General features: G+C 41.9%; 1 protein-coding gene across 1 annotated transcript in view; it reads right to left on the reverse strand.

Moving 5' to 3' along the window:
• Positions 1–21,456, reverse strand: part of KCNT2 (potassium sodium-activated channel subfamily T member 2) — a 1,033,274-nt gene that overhangs the window by 643,594 nt on the left and 368,224 nt on the right. The window contains exon 6 of the mRNA XM_069737282.1: positions 8,172–8,246. Coding sequence (XP_069593383.1) covers positions 8,172–8,246 — 75 coding nt within the window. The remainder of the gene's footprint in view (positions 1–8,171; positions 8,247–21,456) is intronic.

Consider the following 21,456-nt stretch of genomic DNA (forward strand, 5'->3'; position numbering starts at 1 on the left):
GCGACCGGACCCGGTACCGAGTATCCCCACTGCCCTGGCAGGCAACTCATTCTCACATGCTTTATGCCTTTAATAGCCCTCTGTGTCTGTATTGTTAGATGCTTTTGCTGATAACCGGTTCAAATAGCATTACATGAGCACCCTATTCTTACACTATGGCTGAGCACCAATGCACATCTCGTTTTTTAGTCAATTGCTTTTTCAAGGGGATATCCTTGAGAAAGCAATCAACTAAAAAGCGAAACACACGTTGGGACTCTCAAGATCCAGTCCGGTGCCACCCACCCTCCGCATTCACTGGCAAGCGCTGTACTTAGCAATCCGCATCTTTATTCTAAGACTATGATGTTAGATGTACCTTAATTTTCCTCCCTCATTGAATCAGCGCCTCTTCCTATTTTATACGGACTATTAATAGGTGTCTGGCACCGGTGGTCCTATATTTCCATCCTTATGCACCTTACTATCTTTCTGTGGTATATTTTTGTATTTATTATGTGTAGTTAATAATAAAAATACTTTTTCTTAAACAGTAATACTCCTTTGTCCTTTTTGCTCTCTTGTATACATGAAGTTGGTTATTTCCCTTGCTTGGGGTCTACTTGGCACAATTTAGTGCTATTCCTTTGTATTAATTATGTTACCTGGTATTGTTCTCAAGTATATAAGTAATTAATGGAGAATCTCTAGCAATTTATTAGAAGGCATGAAGTGTATATTTTCTATAAATTTTTAAATACATTTTTGGATTGTTGGGTGATCGTCTACTTCTGCTTCTTCTGCTAAATTTTCAAATGTTTATTCTTTTTTTATATCCAACTAGCTGAAGAGCCCGGCGTTGCCTGGGCATAGTAAATATCTGTGGTTAGTTATAGCACGTCACTTCTCTTATTTTCCCATCACGCCTCTCATTTTCCCAATCACATCTTTAATTTTCCCCCTCACATCTCTCATTTTCTCCCTCACACCTCTCATTTTCTCCCTCACTCCTCTCATTCCCGCCTAACACTTGTCAGTTCGACCTCACATCTGTCATTTTCCGATCACTACACTATTTTCCCTCACTCCTCTCATTTTGCACTCACACCTTTTCATTTTTACCTCACACCTCTCATTTTCACCTCAGTATATACATGTTTGTCATCTCCCTTATATATAGTATACACCTGTATGTCATCTCCTGTATATAGTATATACCTGTATGTCATCTCCCCTGTATATAGTATATACCTGCTGTGTGTCATCTCCCCTGTATATAGTATATACCTGTATGTCATCTCCTCCTATATATAGTATATACCTGTATGTCATCTCCTCCTATATATATATATACACCTGTATGTCATCTCCTCCTATATATAGTATATACCTGTATGTCATCTCCTTCTATAGATAGCATATACCTGTATGTCATCTCCTCCTGTATATAGTATATACCTGTGTGTCATCTCCCCTGTATATAGTATATATCTGTGTGTCATCTCCTCCTGTATATAGTATATACCTGTATGTCATCTTCTATATATAGCATATACCTGTATGTCATCTCCTCCTGTATATAGCATATACCTGTAGGTAATCTGCTCCTGTATATAGTATATACCTGTGTGTCATCTCCTCCTGTATATAGTATATACCTGTATGTCATCTCCTCCTGTATATAGTATGTACCTGTATGTTATCTCCTCCTTTATATAGTATATACCTGTGTGTCATCTCTCCTGTATATAGTATATATCTGTGTGTCATCTCCCCTGTATATAGTATATACCTGTGTGATCTCCTGTATTAGACCTCGTTAACACGTTATTTGCTCAGTATTTTTACCTCAGTATTTGTAAGATAAATTGGCAGCCTGATAAATCCCCAGCCAACAGGAAACCCTCCCCCTGGCAGTATATATTAGCTCACACATACACATAATAGACAGGTCATGTGACTGACAGCTGCCGTATTTCCTATATGGTACATTTGTTGCTCTTGTAGTTTGTCTGCTTATTAATCAGATTTTTATTTTTGAAGGCTAATACCAGACTTGTGTGTGTTTTAGGGCGAGTTTCGTTTGTCAAGTTGTGTGTGTTGAGTTGTGTGTGGCGACATGCATGTAGCGACTTTTGTGAGGTGAGTTTTGTGTGGCAACATGTGTGTAGCAACTTTTTGTGTGTCGAGTTGCATGTGACAGGTTAGTGTAGCAAGTTGTGTGCAGCAAGTTTTGCGCATGGCCAGTTTTGCGCGTGGTGAGTTTTATGTCTGGTGCCTTTTGAGTATGTGCAAGTTTTGTGTGAGGCAACTTTTGCATGTGTTGCAAATTTTGTGCATGTGGCAATTTTTCCGCATGTGCAAGTTTTGCGTGTGGCGAGTTTTCCATGAGGTGAGTTTTGCACTTGTGGTGAGTTTTGCGTGAGCCTATTTTTTGCATGTGGCGAGTTTTGCGCGTGGTGAGTTTTGAGCGGCGACTTTTGTGTTTCGACTTTTATGTGGCGAGGTTGGTGTATGTGTGGTGAAATGTGTGCTGAGGGTGGTATATCTGTTTAAGCACGTGGTAGTGTGTGGCGCATTTTGTGTGTGTGTTCATATACCCGTGTGTGGTGAGTATCCCATGTCGGGGTCCCACCTTAGCAACTGTACGGTATATACTCTTTGGCGCCATCGCTCTCACTCTTTAAGTCCCCCTTGTTCACATCTGGCAGCTGTCAATTTGCCTCCAACACTTTTCCTTTCACTTTTCCCCATTATGTAGATAGGGGCAAAATTGTTTGGTGAATTGGAAAGCGCGGGGTTAAAATTTCACCTCACAACGTAGCCTATGACGCTCTCAGGGTCCAGACGTGTGACTGTGCAAAATTTTGTTGCTGTAGCTGCGACGCTTCCAACACTTTTCCTTTCACTTTTTTCCCCATTATGTAGATAGGGGCAAAATTGTTTGGTGAATTGGAAAGCGCGGGGTTAAAATTTCACCTCACAACGTAGCCTATGACGCTCTCAGGGTCCAGTCGTGTGACTGTGCAAAATTTTGTGGCTGTAGCTGCGACGGTGCAGATGCCAATCCCGGACATACACACACACACACACATACACACACACATACACACATTCAGCTTTATATAGTAGATAAGGCCAGTTGTTGCATAGGTTGGTAGATTTTTACCAAGGTGCCTGAGTAAAGTAGATCCAAAAACCTAAAGCTTTTCTTTTTGCATTTTTGCAATGTAGTTGACAACAAAACAAGTCTCATTTTGTTGGGAAATCAGTGTAAAATCTTACATCACTCAAAGTGCAACTTTAATAGTGTTGTCAACTTACATTCTCAGTTGAATCATTGCGATCTCCCGGTGGTCTATAACACTTAGGATTTGGTCGTAGATAAATACGAAAATTGGTTTCTAGCTATTGTAAAAGTAATTTAGAGTGATAGTTTTCAACAGAAAAGTAATTCTGTATTGCCAGGGGGTTACACAATCTGTGTAATTAAAGTGCTAAGTTAAAAACATAGACTTTTGGAGATAAACAGCCAGAGGCAGTAAAATTGTTCCATGCAGTGTTTTATTTGGAACCATTGGAATAAAAAGAAGAATAGTAGTTTTTATTGTTCTTGACACGAATTCATGTCCTATATGTCAGACAGGAATAAACTACAGGGAATGTAAAAAAAAAATCTAAAAAAAGTCCACAATTATGTATTTATACTCTACATATCTTCATAGTATTCTTTCATATATTCTCCCAATATATCCTTATAAAGTTCCTTGGGATAGGGATGGTAGTGAGAAGTGTTTGATTTGACTTTGATGTTATTGTCGGGCAGTTATTCATTTTATTCCTGGTTCTGGCCTGATCAATGTTTGCAGTATTAAATATACTGTAACATTCTTCATTTAGAAGACTCCTCAATGATGAGCTTAGCACATGGTATTCATGTGCCTGGATACCAAGTAATTAACTATTTCTAGGAAAGAAGCAGAAGCATAGTAAAATAGGTGAAAACTTTCATCAGTTAAATAAATTGGAGTCTACTTAAAATGAACTTAACCTAGCGTTGTGAAGAGAAAATTAACTTTATTTTATTCGGCAGCATTCGGTTTATTCATGGGGGCGGCACGGGCACTGGTTCAGTAAATGCTCTGAGAATACAGAGTGGCAGCTGAAACTGCGCCTCCGGCCATGACTGACAGCCAGCCACAATGTAGAGGGAATGTCAGTCAAGGCCGGTTACAGTCAGAGCTCTGAATTCTGAAAAGCGATGACTGAATCAGTGCCTCAACCATGATTAAAACCGAATGCTGCCAGGGAGAACAGCATTTTTTCCTTGCAGCATTTTTCTATGTGCAGGTGCCATGCATGTTATTAACCCCATTTTTTCAGGCTAGTAGCATTTTTTTCTGGTGACAGGTTCCCTTGCAAAGACCAATTCCCACAGGCAAGTAGGTGAAGAGTAAGCATGGCGGCTTTTGGCACAGTACTAGCGCAGTACTACCACAGATATAGGTAACAGAATACACAGTTTTTTGCAGAGTGTGCACTATTTGTCCCTCACTCCAGCTGCTTCCTATCCCCACATTAATGAGATCACAATGGTGGCACTCGTGATCTGGCCTTCATACAGGCTGGGTCACATGCTGCACTGGCCAATGGCAGCAATGCCAAAGTTTGGCATGGCTGTGATAGTTCCGCAGTGCCCACAATCCAAAAGCTTGTTGATTGGCTGCTCTGAAGTCTTACAACAAGCGTTATTAGGCTGGGGAACTTGAACAGGAAAGTGGGGATACAGTAAAAAAAATCTTTGTTCGGGGATCAGTACCAGATACTAGGTATCACTTATCCCTAATAATTAGCCTTACTGTAGTTACAACAAGATTTCATGAATACTTATTGCTGGCCATTTGAATTGAGCACAACTGCAAGCTAGATATGCAAAAACCCATTTAGATTGACCAATAATCAAAAGTCGGGTCGAGTGAAATCGGCCGATCCTATAAAAAAGTCGGGGTCGGGGTCGGCCGAAACTCGAAACCCAATGCAGTGCATTGGGTTTCCAATGGTTCCCAGGGTCTGAAGGAGCGGAAACTCTCCTTCAGGCCTTGGGATCCATAATTAAGTGTAAAATAAAGAATAAAAATAAAAAATATCGCCATACTTACCCTCTGACGCGTCCTGGTACTAACCGGGAACCTTCCTTCCTTAGAATCAGCCTTCCAGGACCTTGCGGTGACGTCACGGCTTGTGATTGGTCGCGCGGCCGCCCATGTGACCGCTCGCGCGACCAATCACAAGCCGCGACGTCACCGCGACGTCACCGAAGGTCCTGGAAGGGCTGATTCTTAGGAAGGAAGGCTGCCGGAAAGAAGCAGGGCACGTCCGAGAGTGAGTATATTCCTATTAGGTATATACTTACCCTCGGACGCGCCCTGCTTCTTTCCGGCAGCCTTCCTTTCTAAGACTCAGCCCTTCCAGGACCTTCGGTGACGTCGCGGTGACGTCGCGGCTTGTGATTGGTCACGCGAGCGGTCACATGGGCGGCCGCGCGACCAATCACAAGCCGCGACGTCACCGCAAGGTCTTGGAAGGCTGATTCTAAGGAAGGAAGGTTCCCGGTTAGTACCAGGGCGCGTCAGAGGGTAAGTATGGCGATATTTGTTATTTTAATTCTTTATTTTACACTTAAATCTGAATTCCGATACCAATTCCCGATATCTTAAACATATTGGGAATCGGTATCGGAATTCCGATTCCAGATTCAGAAGATCGCCGACTTCATGGCCGACCCCACACAGGAGTCGGGTCGGGTTTCATGAAACCCGACTTTGCCAAAAGTCGGCGACTTCTGAAAATTTTCGACCCGTTTCGCTCAACCCTACTCAAAAATATACCTGTAAAGAGAAAAATCAGACAAACTGTACTTTCCTATACAGCTTTGGCAAAAAGTAAGAGACCACTGGAAAATGTTCAATTAGCCTATTTAAACAGATGAATGAATGACCAACATAGTTATGAACGTTTAATAGCAATGGGTTGGCCAGTGTAAATGCTATATAAGAATTTGGTGCACTTTTTCACAGTCTAAAGCCATCTCCAAATTAAAAAGAGTGATATGGAAATCTGGGATAAGCTGTGGTTGATTCACTAGCTCCCTGTCAGGTTATTTGTCCCAACGAATACTTAATGTGGTGCAGTCAGGAACTTGTTTAGTAGCAGCAAAATAGAAAAACTGCAAAGCAGTCCAACACAGAGGGTCTCTTTCATGCAGATGTTTCCAATAAGAACAAAATTGCAATAATTATATACATGGCAGAAAACTCTGTGTTTAAGATGATCTAGACAACCAGATATGCTGAGAATAAGATGTATAAAGATATGCTCTGCACATGTCACAAATGACAAAAATGCCATGTACATAACTGCAAAATGGACTCTACTTTTTTTTCAATGTCACAGTGCATTCTGCAAAGATGACAGCAAGAAAGGTAGGAAATAACAACTAGGATGGCATAATGAATTTACATAGTTTTACCATGGCAAACTTGGATCAGCTCAGCTTTTAAGTTTGGTTAAGTTTGATACAGAATACCATGCAGACATAGGGTTAATACGATGGTTACTAGTTTTAGGAATGTGCCCAGTCACATTACTGAAAGGGCGGATCCCAGTAGGAAATGAACTTAATTTCTCCCAGGAGCCGCTAACTTTCGGTCATACTGGTATTTCGTCATGGCTACAGTAAGCATGTCCTGGCACTTTGACTGACAACCGACTCTGCAGTGCATCAGTACGCAGCCAGTTGTCAGTTAAAGTGCCGGGGAATGCTTACAGTACAGTAAGCGGTAACGGAGGAACACTTGTATGATTGAAAGCCAGAGGCTCTTGGAAGGAATAACTTTTATTTTCTTCAAAGTGCTGCACTTTCAGTACTGCAGTTGGGCATCTTCCTAACGTTATTAAGCCGCACATTTATCCTACATATGCATCCTATATCATTTTTCAACCAGAGGTTTCCTTTAAATGACAAAAAACATATTTATTCATATGTATCTGCACATCCATAATAACTTTAAGATAGCCCTATTAAGACTTTCCTCTCTTTCTTTAGTCCAGGGCATATTGTGACAAAGAAAGGAGTGCTGAGAAGACAGCCTGAGGGCAAAGAGGGTTGCTGAGGAGATGGCCTGAAGGCAAGAGAGGAGCACTGAGGAGATGGCCTGAAGGCAAGAGAAAAGCACTGAGGAGATGGCCTGAAGGCAAGAGAGGAGCACTGAGGAGATGGCCTGAAGGCAGGAGAGGAGCACTGAGGAGATGGCCTGAGGGCACAGTGGAGGGCCAAAGAGGTGGCCCAAGAGCACAAGTGAGCACCAAGGAGATTGCCTCAAGGAAGAGAGGAGCACAAAGGAGATTGTAAAACGGAAGAAAGGAGTGTCAAAGAGACAGCCTAAGGGCAGAGATTAGTGCTGAGAATATGGTCTGAGGGCAAAGAGGAACGCTCAGGAGATGAACTGAAGGCAGCAAGGAACACTGAGGAAACGGCTTGAGTGCATACTGATAGATCAAGGTTAGGTGTTGTGGAGACATATGGCTCTGAATTTGTAATCAGCTGCATTCCTTTGTTCTTCTCCTATTTTGGACATGTAAACAAAAGGTATTGTAGTAGTGTAAAAACAGCTCTCAAATGGCTTTCCTTCACTTTCTAATATTTTCCTAATGAGGACAGTTGAATATTTGGTAAATGGGTGAGACCGTAGGTGTGGTTGTGTAATTAAGAGGGTGACCTAAATTTTTTCCAGGGCTAGGCACTCTGCATATTCTGTCTTTCTCTTCTTCAAAAGTTGACAGCTATGGTTATACAACTGGGTGGCATTACACTCAGTAGCTCAGTGAACTGATTTTCATTCTAGTGTAGGACTCACAAGGCAATAGGAACCTTATTTGTATCTTCTGAGTTTGCGTATTTTAGCCAAAATATCAACACACACAAGATGCAGCCAGGTTCTGTAATGGTAATGAGTAAAATAGAGTGCTGGCACTTAGTTATGGGGTATACATGCAGAAGTGGTGGACAATGTTTCTCATCTTATAGAATGGGCTCTACTATCAGGGTGTCATATTGTCAATATAAACTCTGTCATCACATCATGGGGAAAAGACTAACTCTGGGCACAGAAAAAAAGTTGTTAAATACTTACCGTAACAATGAATGGCACAGTGTTAATAATTTCCAATATGAAAGGAATTCGCAAAATCTGTTCCCAGATATTTCCCTTTGAAGAAAAAAAAAATAAATGGTCAAAGCTAAAATTCAATTTTGACTAACAATATTTCTCCAAATATCTATATGGTAGATATTCCAAATTAGTAGTATAGAATGTGGTGGACACAGGCTGAAGAGAGACCCTGTGCAAGGAGAGTGTATGGGCCCCATTGTGTGTCTGTGACAAAAGTTGTTTTCTTGTTTGTAGGTAGAAATGTGCCCCATTTTCGATTGGGCCTCTTAATATGTGTATTAGTGGCAGACATGCCATTGCTCAACCTGTTCAGTCCCACAGTGGCCAGGAGAAGTAGGAGACCCACTTTCATCTCTATAAAAGCAAGGAATTTCTGCCATGGACACTTAAATTTTAATATTAGACAAAGATAATACAAGCAAGCATAGAATGCAGTTTTTAAATGGAGGTCTTTATTACTAAGGGAAAAAGAAATCCAAACCTACAGGTCCCTGTTCGCTAGAGGGAATGCTCTGGAGGAATTTTAGCCCACCCATCTTTGCAAAATTGTTGTATTTCATCCACATTGGAGGGTTTCCGAGCAACAGCCTTTCTAAGAACATGCCACAGCATCCCAATCAGATTAAGGTCAGGACTTTGACCAGGCCATTCCAAAGTCTTAATTTTGCTTTTCTTAAGCCATTCAGAGGTGGACTTGCTGGTGTGTTTTGCATCATTGTCCTGCTGCATAACCCAAGTGTGCATCAAGTCATCTTTCCCATGCACAAATATCCTGTTATTTTAAATATTTTGCACTTAACTCACTCATTAACTTGTAAACGGGCCTGATGAAGGAGCCTCTGTGCTCTGAAAGCTTGCAAATATAACTTTTCTGGTTAGCCAATAAAGGTATCACTCCTAGAATACTTTTGTCTTGTTTAGGTATACATGTATTTACATTAATTTTTCTGGCTAACACGGTACCCCAATATGATTTTTGTTATACATCAAACCTTTTTTGTATGGCTTTAAGTAGGGCAATCCTGCATCCACAATCTTATACATAATTTTTGTACCTGTGATAAGAAAGTTGCATTGCTGTTGTTAATTCTGTGCAATCATAAAATTGTCCACGAGGCAGTGATATAGATGATAATTATTGAACCCAATCAAGGAAATAATTAATGTTTTTGTGATATCTATGAGAATGAATGATTTTACACAATTTTACTGTTGGACCACATAGATATTTGATTATCAGAAATTGGGGCACCTGCAGTATCCAGCACTATACCAGCTGATTGGGTATACCAGTGGTCTGCTAACTGGAAATAATTGTGACTTAACACAAACTCTAGTTCCTCATGGATGAACTCTTTCTAAATTGCATCTGTACCTGCTTTGCTCAGCTGATGTCTGATAGTCTGAACACTGGTGCCCTGTTGGATACAGATGTACAAGCTCTCATTGTTGAATGTAGCCAACAAATACTCCTCTTGGCACTCAAAATCTGAAATTTTTTGAATAAAAATCTCCAATATCCGGCAAATAGAGACTAGTAATAAATGCTAAAGAGCATAATATCTGATCCAAGAAGTGGGAGAGAGGCTCAGTTGCTGAGCCAATCCCTGTCATTTTTGGGTGTCCCTGTGAACTGTGCATTGATTTATGGACTTTTGGTTGGAAATATCTGTATAGTTTTTCAGAAAGCTCAACAAGCTATTTCTTTGCAAAATAATGTGAAAATCCACCCTCTCCGCTCCCTTTCTTAACAGGGATCACAACCACTATTTATGTGAATGGGCAAGATCCATTCACAGTCTTTGACATATTTCACTGTCTTTCAATTAGCACATAACTTCATACTCATAAAATTCATGAGACAACAGTTCACATATACTTTATGAGAGAGAGGTGAGTTATATTATAGCTTTTTTTTTATAGTGACCTAGATGGATATTTACAATTATTTTTTCTAAATAGAGAACCCAAGAGCTCTGCACTAGCACTTTATTATTGGTGAGTTCCATCAATAATAGGCATAATGAAATTGCCACAGTTCTTTCCAGTTGTTTTTTTTTCCATGAATTATATAATAATCAAAACATAACATGCAGCAGTACAAATGTGGTTTGCTTGTGGCTCCCCCAAAATTTATGTGGGGCTCACAAAAAGAGAATTCAAGATAAGAGTGTTAGGGGTTGAGTTCCTGCCTCTGCACAGGTGGAATCTCGGGCCATCTCCGCTGCGGTCTCCCATTCTTCTCTGGCCACAGTGGAACCTGCTCAGCGGGGACGTCGATCCCAGCGTCTCGCTCAGTCTGACTCTGTGCTAAGAGTTACTGCTGCACTTCCTGCTTCTGCCATTGAAGTCAGTGCTGGGCAGCGGTGAGCAGACGCTTCTGGGACCAAGTCCTGCTTTTCACGTTCTGAGCATGCCCAGTGTAAGATCTCTCAGTGGAGATCGAGGGTCACATGATCAGACACTGCAGCTAGGTCATTGGTCCTTCTTGGAAGGTCCTTGTAGGTGCTAGGACTAAGTCCTGCTTTGCACTCTGAGCATGACCAGATCAAGATCTCTCAGTGGAGATTTGGGGTCACATGCTCAGGTACTGCAGCAACTCTTTTGGTCCTTCTCTGAAGGTCCTAAACGTGCTGCAACTATTTAAGGCTCGCATGGCCGCACGGCCATGCGCTAGTATTGTCTTTTGTAAACGTGTGTGTGTGTTGTGAGTGAAAGTTGTTCTTTAACACAATCCCCTCCCTATTGTATGACTGCTCGCGGAAGGTGGATGATTGCTACCTAGCGCCCGACTTAGCCATCAGCACGTTACACACATTACAGCATCTAATTGCTGTGACCGCCAGTGCGGCGCCATGCACTTTCTCTGCGCTTTCCTGACCCAAGCCTGGGTGGTTAGTGGCGTCCGCCAGTGCGGCACCGCACGCACCCTTGTGCTTCTTTAATAATATTATTTCTGTCTCTCTGACACCCCAGTAGCGGTGTCGAGCTCCTGAGGTCTTTATGAACTCAAATCCTGAGTCTTGGGATTGAGTTCTGAGACTCCTTGCTTGCGCTCTTGGTGCGGTACCGCAGCCCTGTGACGCAACAGGGTTCGCTTCCTTCACACAGGGTGAAGTTAACCCATGTGTGTATTTATATTGTACCGACATATTGTCCGTCTCTACTAGCAGCAGGGTTTTCACCTGCACGGAGGACCTCGGACTGCGAACGCACCTAATACCATTACATCTTAAACTTGGTGCGTTCCGCCAGTCCTAACATAATACTAGCGCAAAGGTCTGACTAGTAAATGGCGGACGATCAGCGCTTACAGAGGTACATCCAGCAGCTGGAGGGAAGGTTGGCGGCTCTGGATCATTCAACCTCAGCTGTGTATGTCACTGATCTCATTGTTCAGGCTGCTAGCGTGGCTGCAGCTACCTTGTCCACTGCCACCCCTGTACCGACTCTCTCACCTCCCGCTACCAGAAAAATTTTCTGGTGATAGTAAGTCTTGTAGGGGTTTCGTGAGTCAGTGCTCTATACATCTCGTGCTTCTGGCCTCTCGTTTCCCTACAGAGCGGGCAAAGGTGGGGTTTATCGTGTCTCTCCTGTCGGACAGGGCGTTAGAGTGGGCTACGCCACTGTGGGAGCGTGGCGATCATGTGGTGCAGAATGCACCGTTATTTCTGAGCACTCTGAAACAGGTCTTTTTAGGACCTCGTGTCACCCATGATACGGCGCTCCAACTGTTGGCATTGACTCAGGGCTCGTCCTTGGTCAGCCATTTTGCCATCCACTTTCGCACCCTAGCATCTGAGCTGGAGTGGTCGGATTTCTCCTCTTACCCTCGGGAAAATACAAAACTGGGGGCTAAAAAATAATTTTGGGGGGAAAGATTTTTTTTTTAATTTTCACGGCTCTGCGTTACAAACTGTAGTGAAACACTTGGGGGTTCAAAGCTCTCACAACACATCTAGATGAGTTCCTTAGGGGGTCTAGTTTCCAAAATAGTGTCACTTGTGGGGGGTTTCTACTGTTTAGGTACATTAGGGGCTCTGCAAATGCAATGTGACACCTGCAGACCATTCCATCTAAGTCTGCATTCCAAATGGCGCTCCTTCCCTTCAAAGCCCTCTCATTCGCCCAAACAGTGGTTCCCCCCCACGTATGGGGTATTAGCGCACTCAGGACAAATTGGACAACAAATTTTGGGGTCCAATTTCTCCTGTTATCCTCAGAAAAATACAAAACTGGGGGCTAAAAAATAATTTTTGTGGGAAAAAATTTTTGTTTTATTTTTACGGCTCTCCATTATAAACGTCTGTGAAGCCCTTGGTGGGTCAAAGCGCTCACCACACATCTAGATAAGTTCCTTAGGGGGTCTAGTTTCCAAAATAGTGTCACTTGTGAGGGGTTTCTACTATTGTGGTACATTAGGGGCTCTGCAAACGCAACATGGCGTCTCATCTCAATTCCTGTCAATTTTGCATTGAAAAGTCAAACGGCGCTCCTTCCTTTCCGAGCTCTCCCATCCGCCCAAAAAGTGGTTTTCCCCCACATATGGGGTATCAGCGTACTCAGGACAAATTGTACAACAACTTTTGGGGTCCAATTTCTTCTCTTACCCTTGGGAAAATAAAAAATTGGGGGCGAAAATATAATTTTTGTGAAAAAATATGATTTTTTATTTTTACGGTTCTGCATTATAAACTTCTGTGAAGCACTTGGTGGGTCAAAGTGCTCACCACACCTCTAGATAAGTTCCTTAGGGGGTCTACTTTCCAAAATGGTGTCACTTGTGGGGGGTTTCAATGTTTAGGCACATCAGTGGCTCTCCTAACGCAACATGGCGTCTCATCTCAATTCCTGTCAATTTTGCATTGAAAAGTCAAACGGCGCTCCTTCCCTTCCGAGCTCTCCCATCCGCCCAAACAGTGGTTTACCCCCACATATGGGGTATCAGCGTACTCAGGACAAATTGTACAACAACTTTTGTGGTCCAATTTCTTCTCTTACCCTTGGAAAAATAAAAAATTGGGGGCGAAAAGATAATTTTTGTGAAAAAATATGATTTTTTTATTTTTACGGTTCTACATTATAAACTTCTGTGAAGCACTTGGTGGGTCAAAGTGCTCACCACACCTCTCGATAAGTTCCTTAGGGGGTCTACTTTCCAAAATGGTGTCACTTGTGGGGGGTTTCAATGTTTAGGCACATCAGGGGCTCTCCAAATGAAACATGGCGTCACATCTCAATTCCAGTCAATTTTGCATTGAAAAGTCAAATGGCGCTCCTTCGCTTCCGAGCTGTGCCATTCGCCCAAACAGTGGTTTACCCCCACATGTGGGGTATTGGCGTACTCAGGACGAATTGTTCAACAATGTTTAGGGTCCATTTTCTCCTGTTACCCTTGGTAAAATAAAACAAATTGGAGCTGAATTAAATTTTTTGCGAAAAAAAGTTAAATGTTAATTTTTATTTAAACATTCAAAAAATTCCTGTGAAGCACCAGAAGGGTTAATAAACTTCTTGAATGTGGTTTTGAGCACCTTCAGGGGTGTAGTTTTTAGAATGGTGTCACACTTGGGTATTTTCTATCATATAGACCCCTCAAAATGACTTCAAATGAGATGTGGTCCCTAAAAAAAAATGGTGTTGTAGAAATGAGAAATTGCTGGTCAACTTTTCACCCTTATAACTCCCTAACAAAAAAAAACTTTGGTTCCAAAATTGTGCTGATGTAAAGTAGACATGTGGGAAATGTTACTTATTAAGTATTTTGTGTGACATATCTCTGTGATTTAATTGCATAAAAATTCAAAGTTGGAAAATTGCGAAATTTTCATAATTTTCGCCAAATTTCCGTTTTTTTCACAAATAAACGCAGGTACTATCAAAGAATTTTTACCATTGTCATGAAGTACAATATGTCACACGAAAAGAATGTCAGATTCACTGGGATCCGTTGAAGCGTTCCAGAGTTATAACCTCATAAAGGGACAGTGGTCAGAATTGTAAAAATTGGCCCGGTCATTAACGTGCAAACCACCCTTGGGGGTAAAGGGGTTAATAATGGATAGGTGTCAGAATTGACGCTTTTCCATTATTAATTTGGCTTAATGTCACCTTACAATAGCAAGGTGACATTAACCCTTCATTACCCCATATCCCACCGCTACACGGGAATGGGAAGGGAGAGGCCAAGTGCCAGAATAGGCGCATCTTCCAGATGTGCCTTTTCTGGGGTGGCTGGGGGCAGATGTTTTTAGCCAGGGGGGGTCAATAACCATGGACCCTCTCCAGGCTATTAATATCTGCCCTCAGTCACTGGCTTTACTACTCTGGCGGAGAAAATTGTGCGGGAGCCCACGCCAATTTTTTCCGCCATTTAACCCTTTAATTTACTAGCTAGAACGGCCAAATTTTGCATAGACAAACTACTGACATTAGTAGTGTGGAATATGCAAAAAAAATGGGGATATGAGATGGTTTACTGTATGTAAACCAGGTCTCATATCATGTCGGGTTTAGGAAGGAGAAAGCAAAAGCCGGTAATTGAATTACCATATTATACATATATGTGTCTACTGACATATATATATATATATATATATATATATATATATATATATATATATATATATATATAGACAGTATATATGTTTTTTTTTTTTAACACATGGATCCCTTGTATAGCCGTATGTCGGTTTTGCAAGCCTGCGATAAAAACACGCAGTACGGATGACATACGGAGGATGCCACGCGCAAAAAACGCTGAAACACCCTGCCTACGGAGGAGCTACGGACCGCTATTTTGGCGACTTTTCAGCGTATTACGGCCGTAAAAAATGGACCGTATTTTCATACTCTGAGTGTGAAGCCAGCCTTAGAATGTAATTATCTGTATTTATTGCAATACATGTGTCTATAATATTGCCCATATCTTTCTACTGATTTGTAATAATTACTGAACTTTGCTTTTTTTCCCTCTCTTATTAATTACTTTTTTCTTTTTTTCCCCCTTGTTTCCCCCCCTCCTCACCTTCCTTTTCCTCCTTGGGGCTTTTCTATTGTATATTGTTGCTGTAATCAGGGTGTGATCCTCTGTTAGTATTTTTATATTGTTCCCCATTGTGATTGGAGTGTGCATGCGTGTTTCGCTGCTTTGCTCACATCCCGGCATCTTTATGCTGCTGGGCACATGTCCGGGAGCCTTGCTGATGTGTCCTTGCTCCCGGATTTGAGCATGCACCAATAGTCCGATTGTACTGGCTAGCCACCAGCCATGTGACCAGGGTTCATGAGGTTATAAGGTATTGCAGGACTTTCTTCTACAGGTACTTCCCCTTTTGCACCAATAGATTTTTATTGGTGCAAATTATCTTAACCCATTACTTGCCAAATTAAATTTTTTACAAGTATGGATTTTTCAGAAAAGGGCGTCCCGATATTCAATTAAAAATGACAATGACATGATTTCCTATTTTAAAAACATTCATTTTAAAAACACAACACAAAAAATTGGACCTAATTATAAAAATTATAAAATCTTAGTTGCTAGAAGCTAAAGATTAGGCGTCCCAAAAAAAAGGACATTGGTAGATAATGGGTTAATATCGGAGCCACTAATGGCATGCCACCATTGTTTTCATATGTGGAATTGGCATGAGAAAATAATTGCAGATCTGCACTGACCCATAATATAAAATTGAGCACTCTGCCATGTCTTACGCAAGCGCTTAACATTAGAATGTCAGAATAGTACAACATGTTATAGGATGATTTTTTCCTGCTGAGGTCACTTTATAACATTAGTATAAATTTGGGTTTTATTTTTTTTTTACTTATCTATAAGGAGTAGTGTTGAGCATTCCGATACTGCAAGTATCGGGAATTGACCGATATTTGCTGTATCGGAATTCCGATACAGAGTTCCGATATTTTTGTGATATCGGAAATCGGAATCAGAAGTGTTCCCAGTCATCTTTGGCGTGTGCGGTGCGCATGGTTCCCAGGGTCTGGAGGAGAGGAAACTCTCCTTCAGGCCCTGGGATCCATATTCATGTAAAAAATAAAGAATAAAAATAAAAAATATGGATATACTCACCCCTCCGACGAACCCTGGCTGTCACCGCTGCAAGCGTCTGCCTCCGCTCCTGAGAATGTAGAGAGTGAAGGACCTTCGATGACGTCGCAGTCACGTGAGCGGTCAGGTGAGCGGTCACCTGACCGTGATGTCATCGAAGGTCCTTCACTCTCTGCATTCTTATGAACGGAGGCAGACGCTTGCAGCGGTGACAGCCAGGGTTCGTCAGAGGGGTGAGTATATCCAAATTTTTTATTTTTATTCTTTATTTTTTACATTAATATGGATCCCAGGGCCTGAAGGAGAGTTTCCTCTCCTTCAGACCCTGGGAACCATCCAGAATACATTCCGATATTTGTGTCCCATTGACTTGTATTGGTATCGGGTATCGGTATCGGCGATATCCGATATTTTTTGGATATCGGCCGATACCATCCGATACCAATACTTTCAAATATCGGAAGGTATCGCTCAACACTAATGAGGAGCAATGGATATAAATTGCTATTGATCATGTTTTCTCTGTGTGTGCTTTTGGATGAAATGTTATTTTGATTAAAAATGTACATCACTTATTTTTTTGTGTCTCTTTAAGTTTTCTCCCTTCTGTGCTAATTTGCTGACCTAATAGCTAATGACTATTGAGCCTTTTACGTTGTACAATGCATAAGGCTTCTCATAATTTATTTTCAATTCCTTCTTTCTCCTCTATGAGGAGTCAGTTTGGATTAAATATCTAAAATGCAATATCTTCATTCTTCTTGATCTATAAACAACAACCCTGGAGCCATACGCTGTCTGTAGCAGGTGTCCAATCAGCCTGTATAAATGATTGGTGGTGGCGGCATCTAGTTCTGTTTGTTATTGTGGAGTTTGAGAGTGACCTTACCAGGCTATGTACATATATTCCATGTGTTGCAATTGGATATGTATATATTATACACTCACTGTGAGTTACCCAATAACTGGCCTAGTAGTGGAAACAGCCAAGGCCTCGTCCATCATTCATCAGTCAATTATGCAACTGTCATGATGACTAAAAGCGGGTGACTGTGTTCCCCTAACAAATTTGACTACTATCACTCACCACCTACTAGAAAATACCACAATCCCTGTAACATAAAATCCATTCCTTTGACCCACACTCTGCCACAGCTTTTCTCTGGAGCACTGTGGAATGCCCACTCCATCTACAATATGCTCTTCATCAACCACAACCTCTTTACCTCTTGCAATTTATCCTTCCTGGACCCAACAAAGAATGGTTGACATCCTCTGACATAGATTCCCCTGCTGTTTTGTGTTACAGTGGACATCATTTCACCCACACTCCACTCCCAGGCAATAGACAAGATGGAGGATTGGGTCTTCTCCTTTCTAGTAATGAACCTTCCATCTCATCCCACCTCTACCCTCCCTCATCATCCCTTCTTTTGAAGTGCATCCGGTTCATATCTGCTGCTGCTCCAACCTCCAAGTGGTGATCATATACCAACCCCCAGGCTCGGCCACTGCATTTATTCACTACTTCCCCACCTGGCTACACTTCCCCTCTGCTGACAAGCCCACCATCATCATGGGTGACTTCAGCATCCCTATTGACACCTGCCAGTCTGCAGCCTCCAAGCTCCTTAACTTCATCATTCCTCTACTCCCTATCTAACCTCGACACCTCATATGTTCCCCATCTGACCACCATCTATTCACTAATTGTATTGTTAACATTGTTACTTATGACTGTTGTGATTGAAGCTGTTAAACTGTAAAGCGCTGCGGAATATGTTGGCGCTATATAAATAAAGATTATTATTATTATTATTATTTCTCATCACTATCCTCCTTACCTGCCCCCATGTCCAACAGCACACCTAGACATCCACATGCTCTCTGACTCTAGTTTATCACTTTCCTCCATATCTTCACTCAACGACACTGACAGTGACACCATTTTCTAAAACATCACATCAGCTGTGGATTCGGTCCCCCTTTTGTGCATGGCAAAATGCCATGAATCAATAGACAACCCTGGCACACCAACATCACTAAAATGTTTCAACAAGTGACCTGGAATCTTGAGCAGCGCTGGAAGAAAATGCACTCACATGAAGACTACATCACATTCAAACAAGCAACTTTCATATTCAAGTCATCCCTCACTTTTTCTAAACAAGATTACTTCACCACTTTTCCATGTCCCATAAGCACAAACAGCAATTTAACACCCTTAACTCCCACCTGTGCTCTTCACTTCCCCCTCCGACATCCCTCATCTTTGCAGGAGACTTCTTTGCACATTTCAAAAATAAGATCCACCAATCAAGTCAAATCTTTACTGCCCATCAACCATAATCACTATAACAGGCCACTGCCCTTTCCAAATAAGCTTCCTCCTCATCATCATTGAAGGAGAGATTAATCATCTTCTCTTCAAAACACACCTCACCACTCGTGCACTCGACTTCATCCTATACAATTTCTTCCCAAACCTCACTACCACAATTATCCTGGCCCTAACCCATCTTTTCAACCTATCATTAACTTCTGGTACCTTCCCTTTTGCATTCAAAACAGGCTACGATCACACCTATCTTGAAGAAGACATCCCTTGACCCGACCTCAACATCCATCTATAGCCTCATTTGGCTGTTTCTGTTAATCTTCAAACTACTCAAACAGCATGTCCATGTTTAATTTTCTTCCGGTTTCTCTTCTAACTCACTCTTTGACAATATACAATCTGGCTTCTGTCCTCACTATTCCACCGAAACTGACCTGACCAAAATTACTAATGACTTACTTCCAAAGCTAACAGACAATTCTGTATACTCCTCTTTCTAGACCTGTCCTCGACCTTTGACACAGTCTACAACTGCCTCCTACTACAAATCCTCTTTTCCCTAGGTATCAAAGACCTTGCCATTTCATGGATCTCTGCATACCTCTCCAGCCACACATTCAGTGTCTCCCACTCCCACATTACCTCTTGCCCTTTCTCTGTCGGTGTCCCTCTGTCCTGGGACTCTTACTCTTTTCAATCTATACCTTTGACCTGGTGCCACTCATAAAGTTCCATGGCTTCCATTACTACCTACAGACCAATGATACTTTGATGATATTTTGATCAACCTCTCCAGCCCAGATGTCACCTCCTTGCTGTCCAGAATTCCAGTGTGTCTATCAGCCATACTCTCATTCTTCTCATCATGCTTCCAGAAGCTCAATGTGGACAAATCTGAATTCATCATCCCCCCTCAATCTCACTTAACCTCCTACCTGATCTTTCTATAACAGTAAATGTCGTTATGCCTTTTCTGTACCAGTAGTCCGCTGCCTTGTAGCAACCCTTGACACTGCCCTGTCTTTCAAACAGCACATCCAAGGTCTCGTCACTTCTTGCCACCTCCAGCTTAAAAATGTTTTCAGAATCCATCCTTTCCTCAAACTTAAAACTATTACAATTTAGTGTATGCCCTCATCATTTCCCGCCTCGACTACTGCAATTCTCTCCTCTGTGGCCAGCCAACTAACACTTTTGCACCTCTCCAGTCCACAGTCTCTTCTGCCTCACGAAAACCATCTTTCTCCTTGCTACTATGCTTCTCCTCTCTGAAAATCACGTCATTGGCTTCTAATTCCCCAACATATCCAGTTCAAACTGCTAATACTGACATAAAAAACTGTCCATAATTTGTCTCCATCATTTATGTCTGAACTAATCGTCTGATATCTTCCAACACGTAACCTCTGGTCCACTAAAGACCTCCTTCTCTCCTTTAAAATTATATGCTCCTCATTCAATTGCCTCCAAGACATCTCCAGAGTTTCCCCAATCTTCTGGAATTCGATGCCACAACATGTCTGATTATCCACCACATTAAAAACTTTCAGACTGAACTTCAAAACTCATCTCTTCAACCTTACCACCACTGAAACTGCTGCAAACCTCCCAACCTACAGTGTCATTCCACATTATCCTGCAGAATGTAAGTCCTCAAGGGCAAGGTTCTCTCATTTCTGTATCACTCTGAATTTGTAAGTTTGTTGTCTGTCATCTATATTTGTATTTTGTATGTAACCACTTTTCATGTACACTTCTCATGTAAAGCACCATGTGATCAATGGTGCGCTATAAATAAAAATAAATAATAATATATTTATTTTCTCTTGGTTAATTTACAAAGTATTCCTTTGTAAGTGTATTTATGTTTTCTTTTTCCTTTCCAACTAGAGGATAAAATGTTTCTTCACTCGCAAAATGCTTTGTTTATTGTTTGTGCCCATTTTTTCTCTTTTTTGGTTACTGGCTTAACTATTAGCTATAACTATCGATATAGATATAGAAATTAGTAAAAAAAAATTGCCTCCCTGTTCTAACCAGCCCTGTGTGTATCTCCCTCTGATACTATGCATGCAAAGTCTTCTCAGAATTTCCGGTCATCTAGCTGGACCAGGCCTTGAGGATGCAGTTTAAAAGTTCTAAACATGCATTTTGATATCAGAGGGCTACTGTCAAGATGCTGGATGAGCCACAGTAGATGTGTTGCACTTTCCATCTGGTCAGTGGACTGAATGGGGATTGTAGTTGCATGACAGATGAGCAGCAAAGTGAGTCTTTGATGCGGTTTTCAGCGGTGAGCCCACATCAAAGCTGGGACATGTCAGCTGTTTTGTACAGATGACATGTGCTCTCAATAGAGGCAGGTGGAATAGTGATCCACCCGCCGCTATTAACTAGTTGAATGCCACTGTCAAACGCTGACAGCGGCATTTAACAAGCGCTTCCGGCCATCGGGCAGGAAATGCGCGCTCCGGTGACCCCCATCACGTGATCGGGGTCATCGGTGCATTGGCATAACAACCAGAGGTCTTCTGAAAACGTCTGTGGTTGTTGATGCCAGATTGCTGTGAGCACCACCCTGTGGTCGGCGCTCAGAGCAATGCACTAAATCTGCTACATAGGGGCGATCTGAGCATCGCTCCTATTGTAGGGCTGGCTGAACGCACCAAATAATTATAAAGATGGACTAAGGTGCGTTTTCAGCCCGAGGTCCACCGTGCAGAGATAATACCTGCTGCCAGGAAATGGCGGACAGTAAATGGCGGTATAATGAAAACACACACGGGTTAGCTACACCCGGTATGATGAAAGTGAACACTGTTGCATCACAGGGCCGC

This window comes from Ranitomeya imitator, chromosome 8 (genome assembly GCF_032444005.1).
Source record: "Ranitomeya imitator isolate aRanImi1 chromosome 8, aRanImi1.pri, whole genome shotgun sequence".
Classification (NCBI taxonomy): Eukaryota; Metazoa; Chordata; class Amphibia; order Anura; family Dendrobatidae; genus Ranitomeya; species Ranitomeya imitator.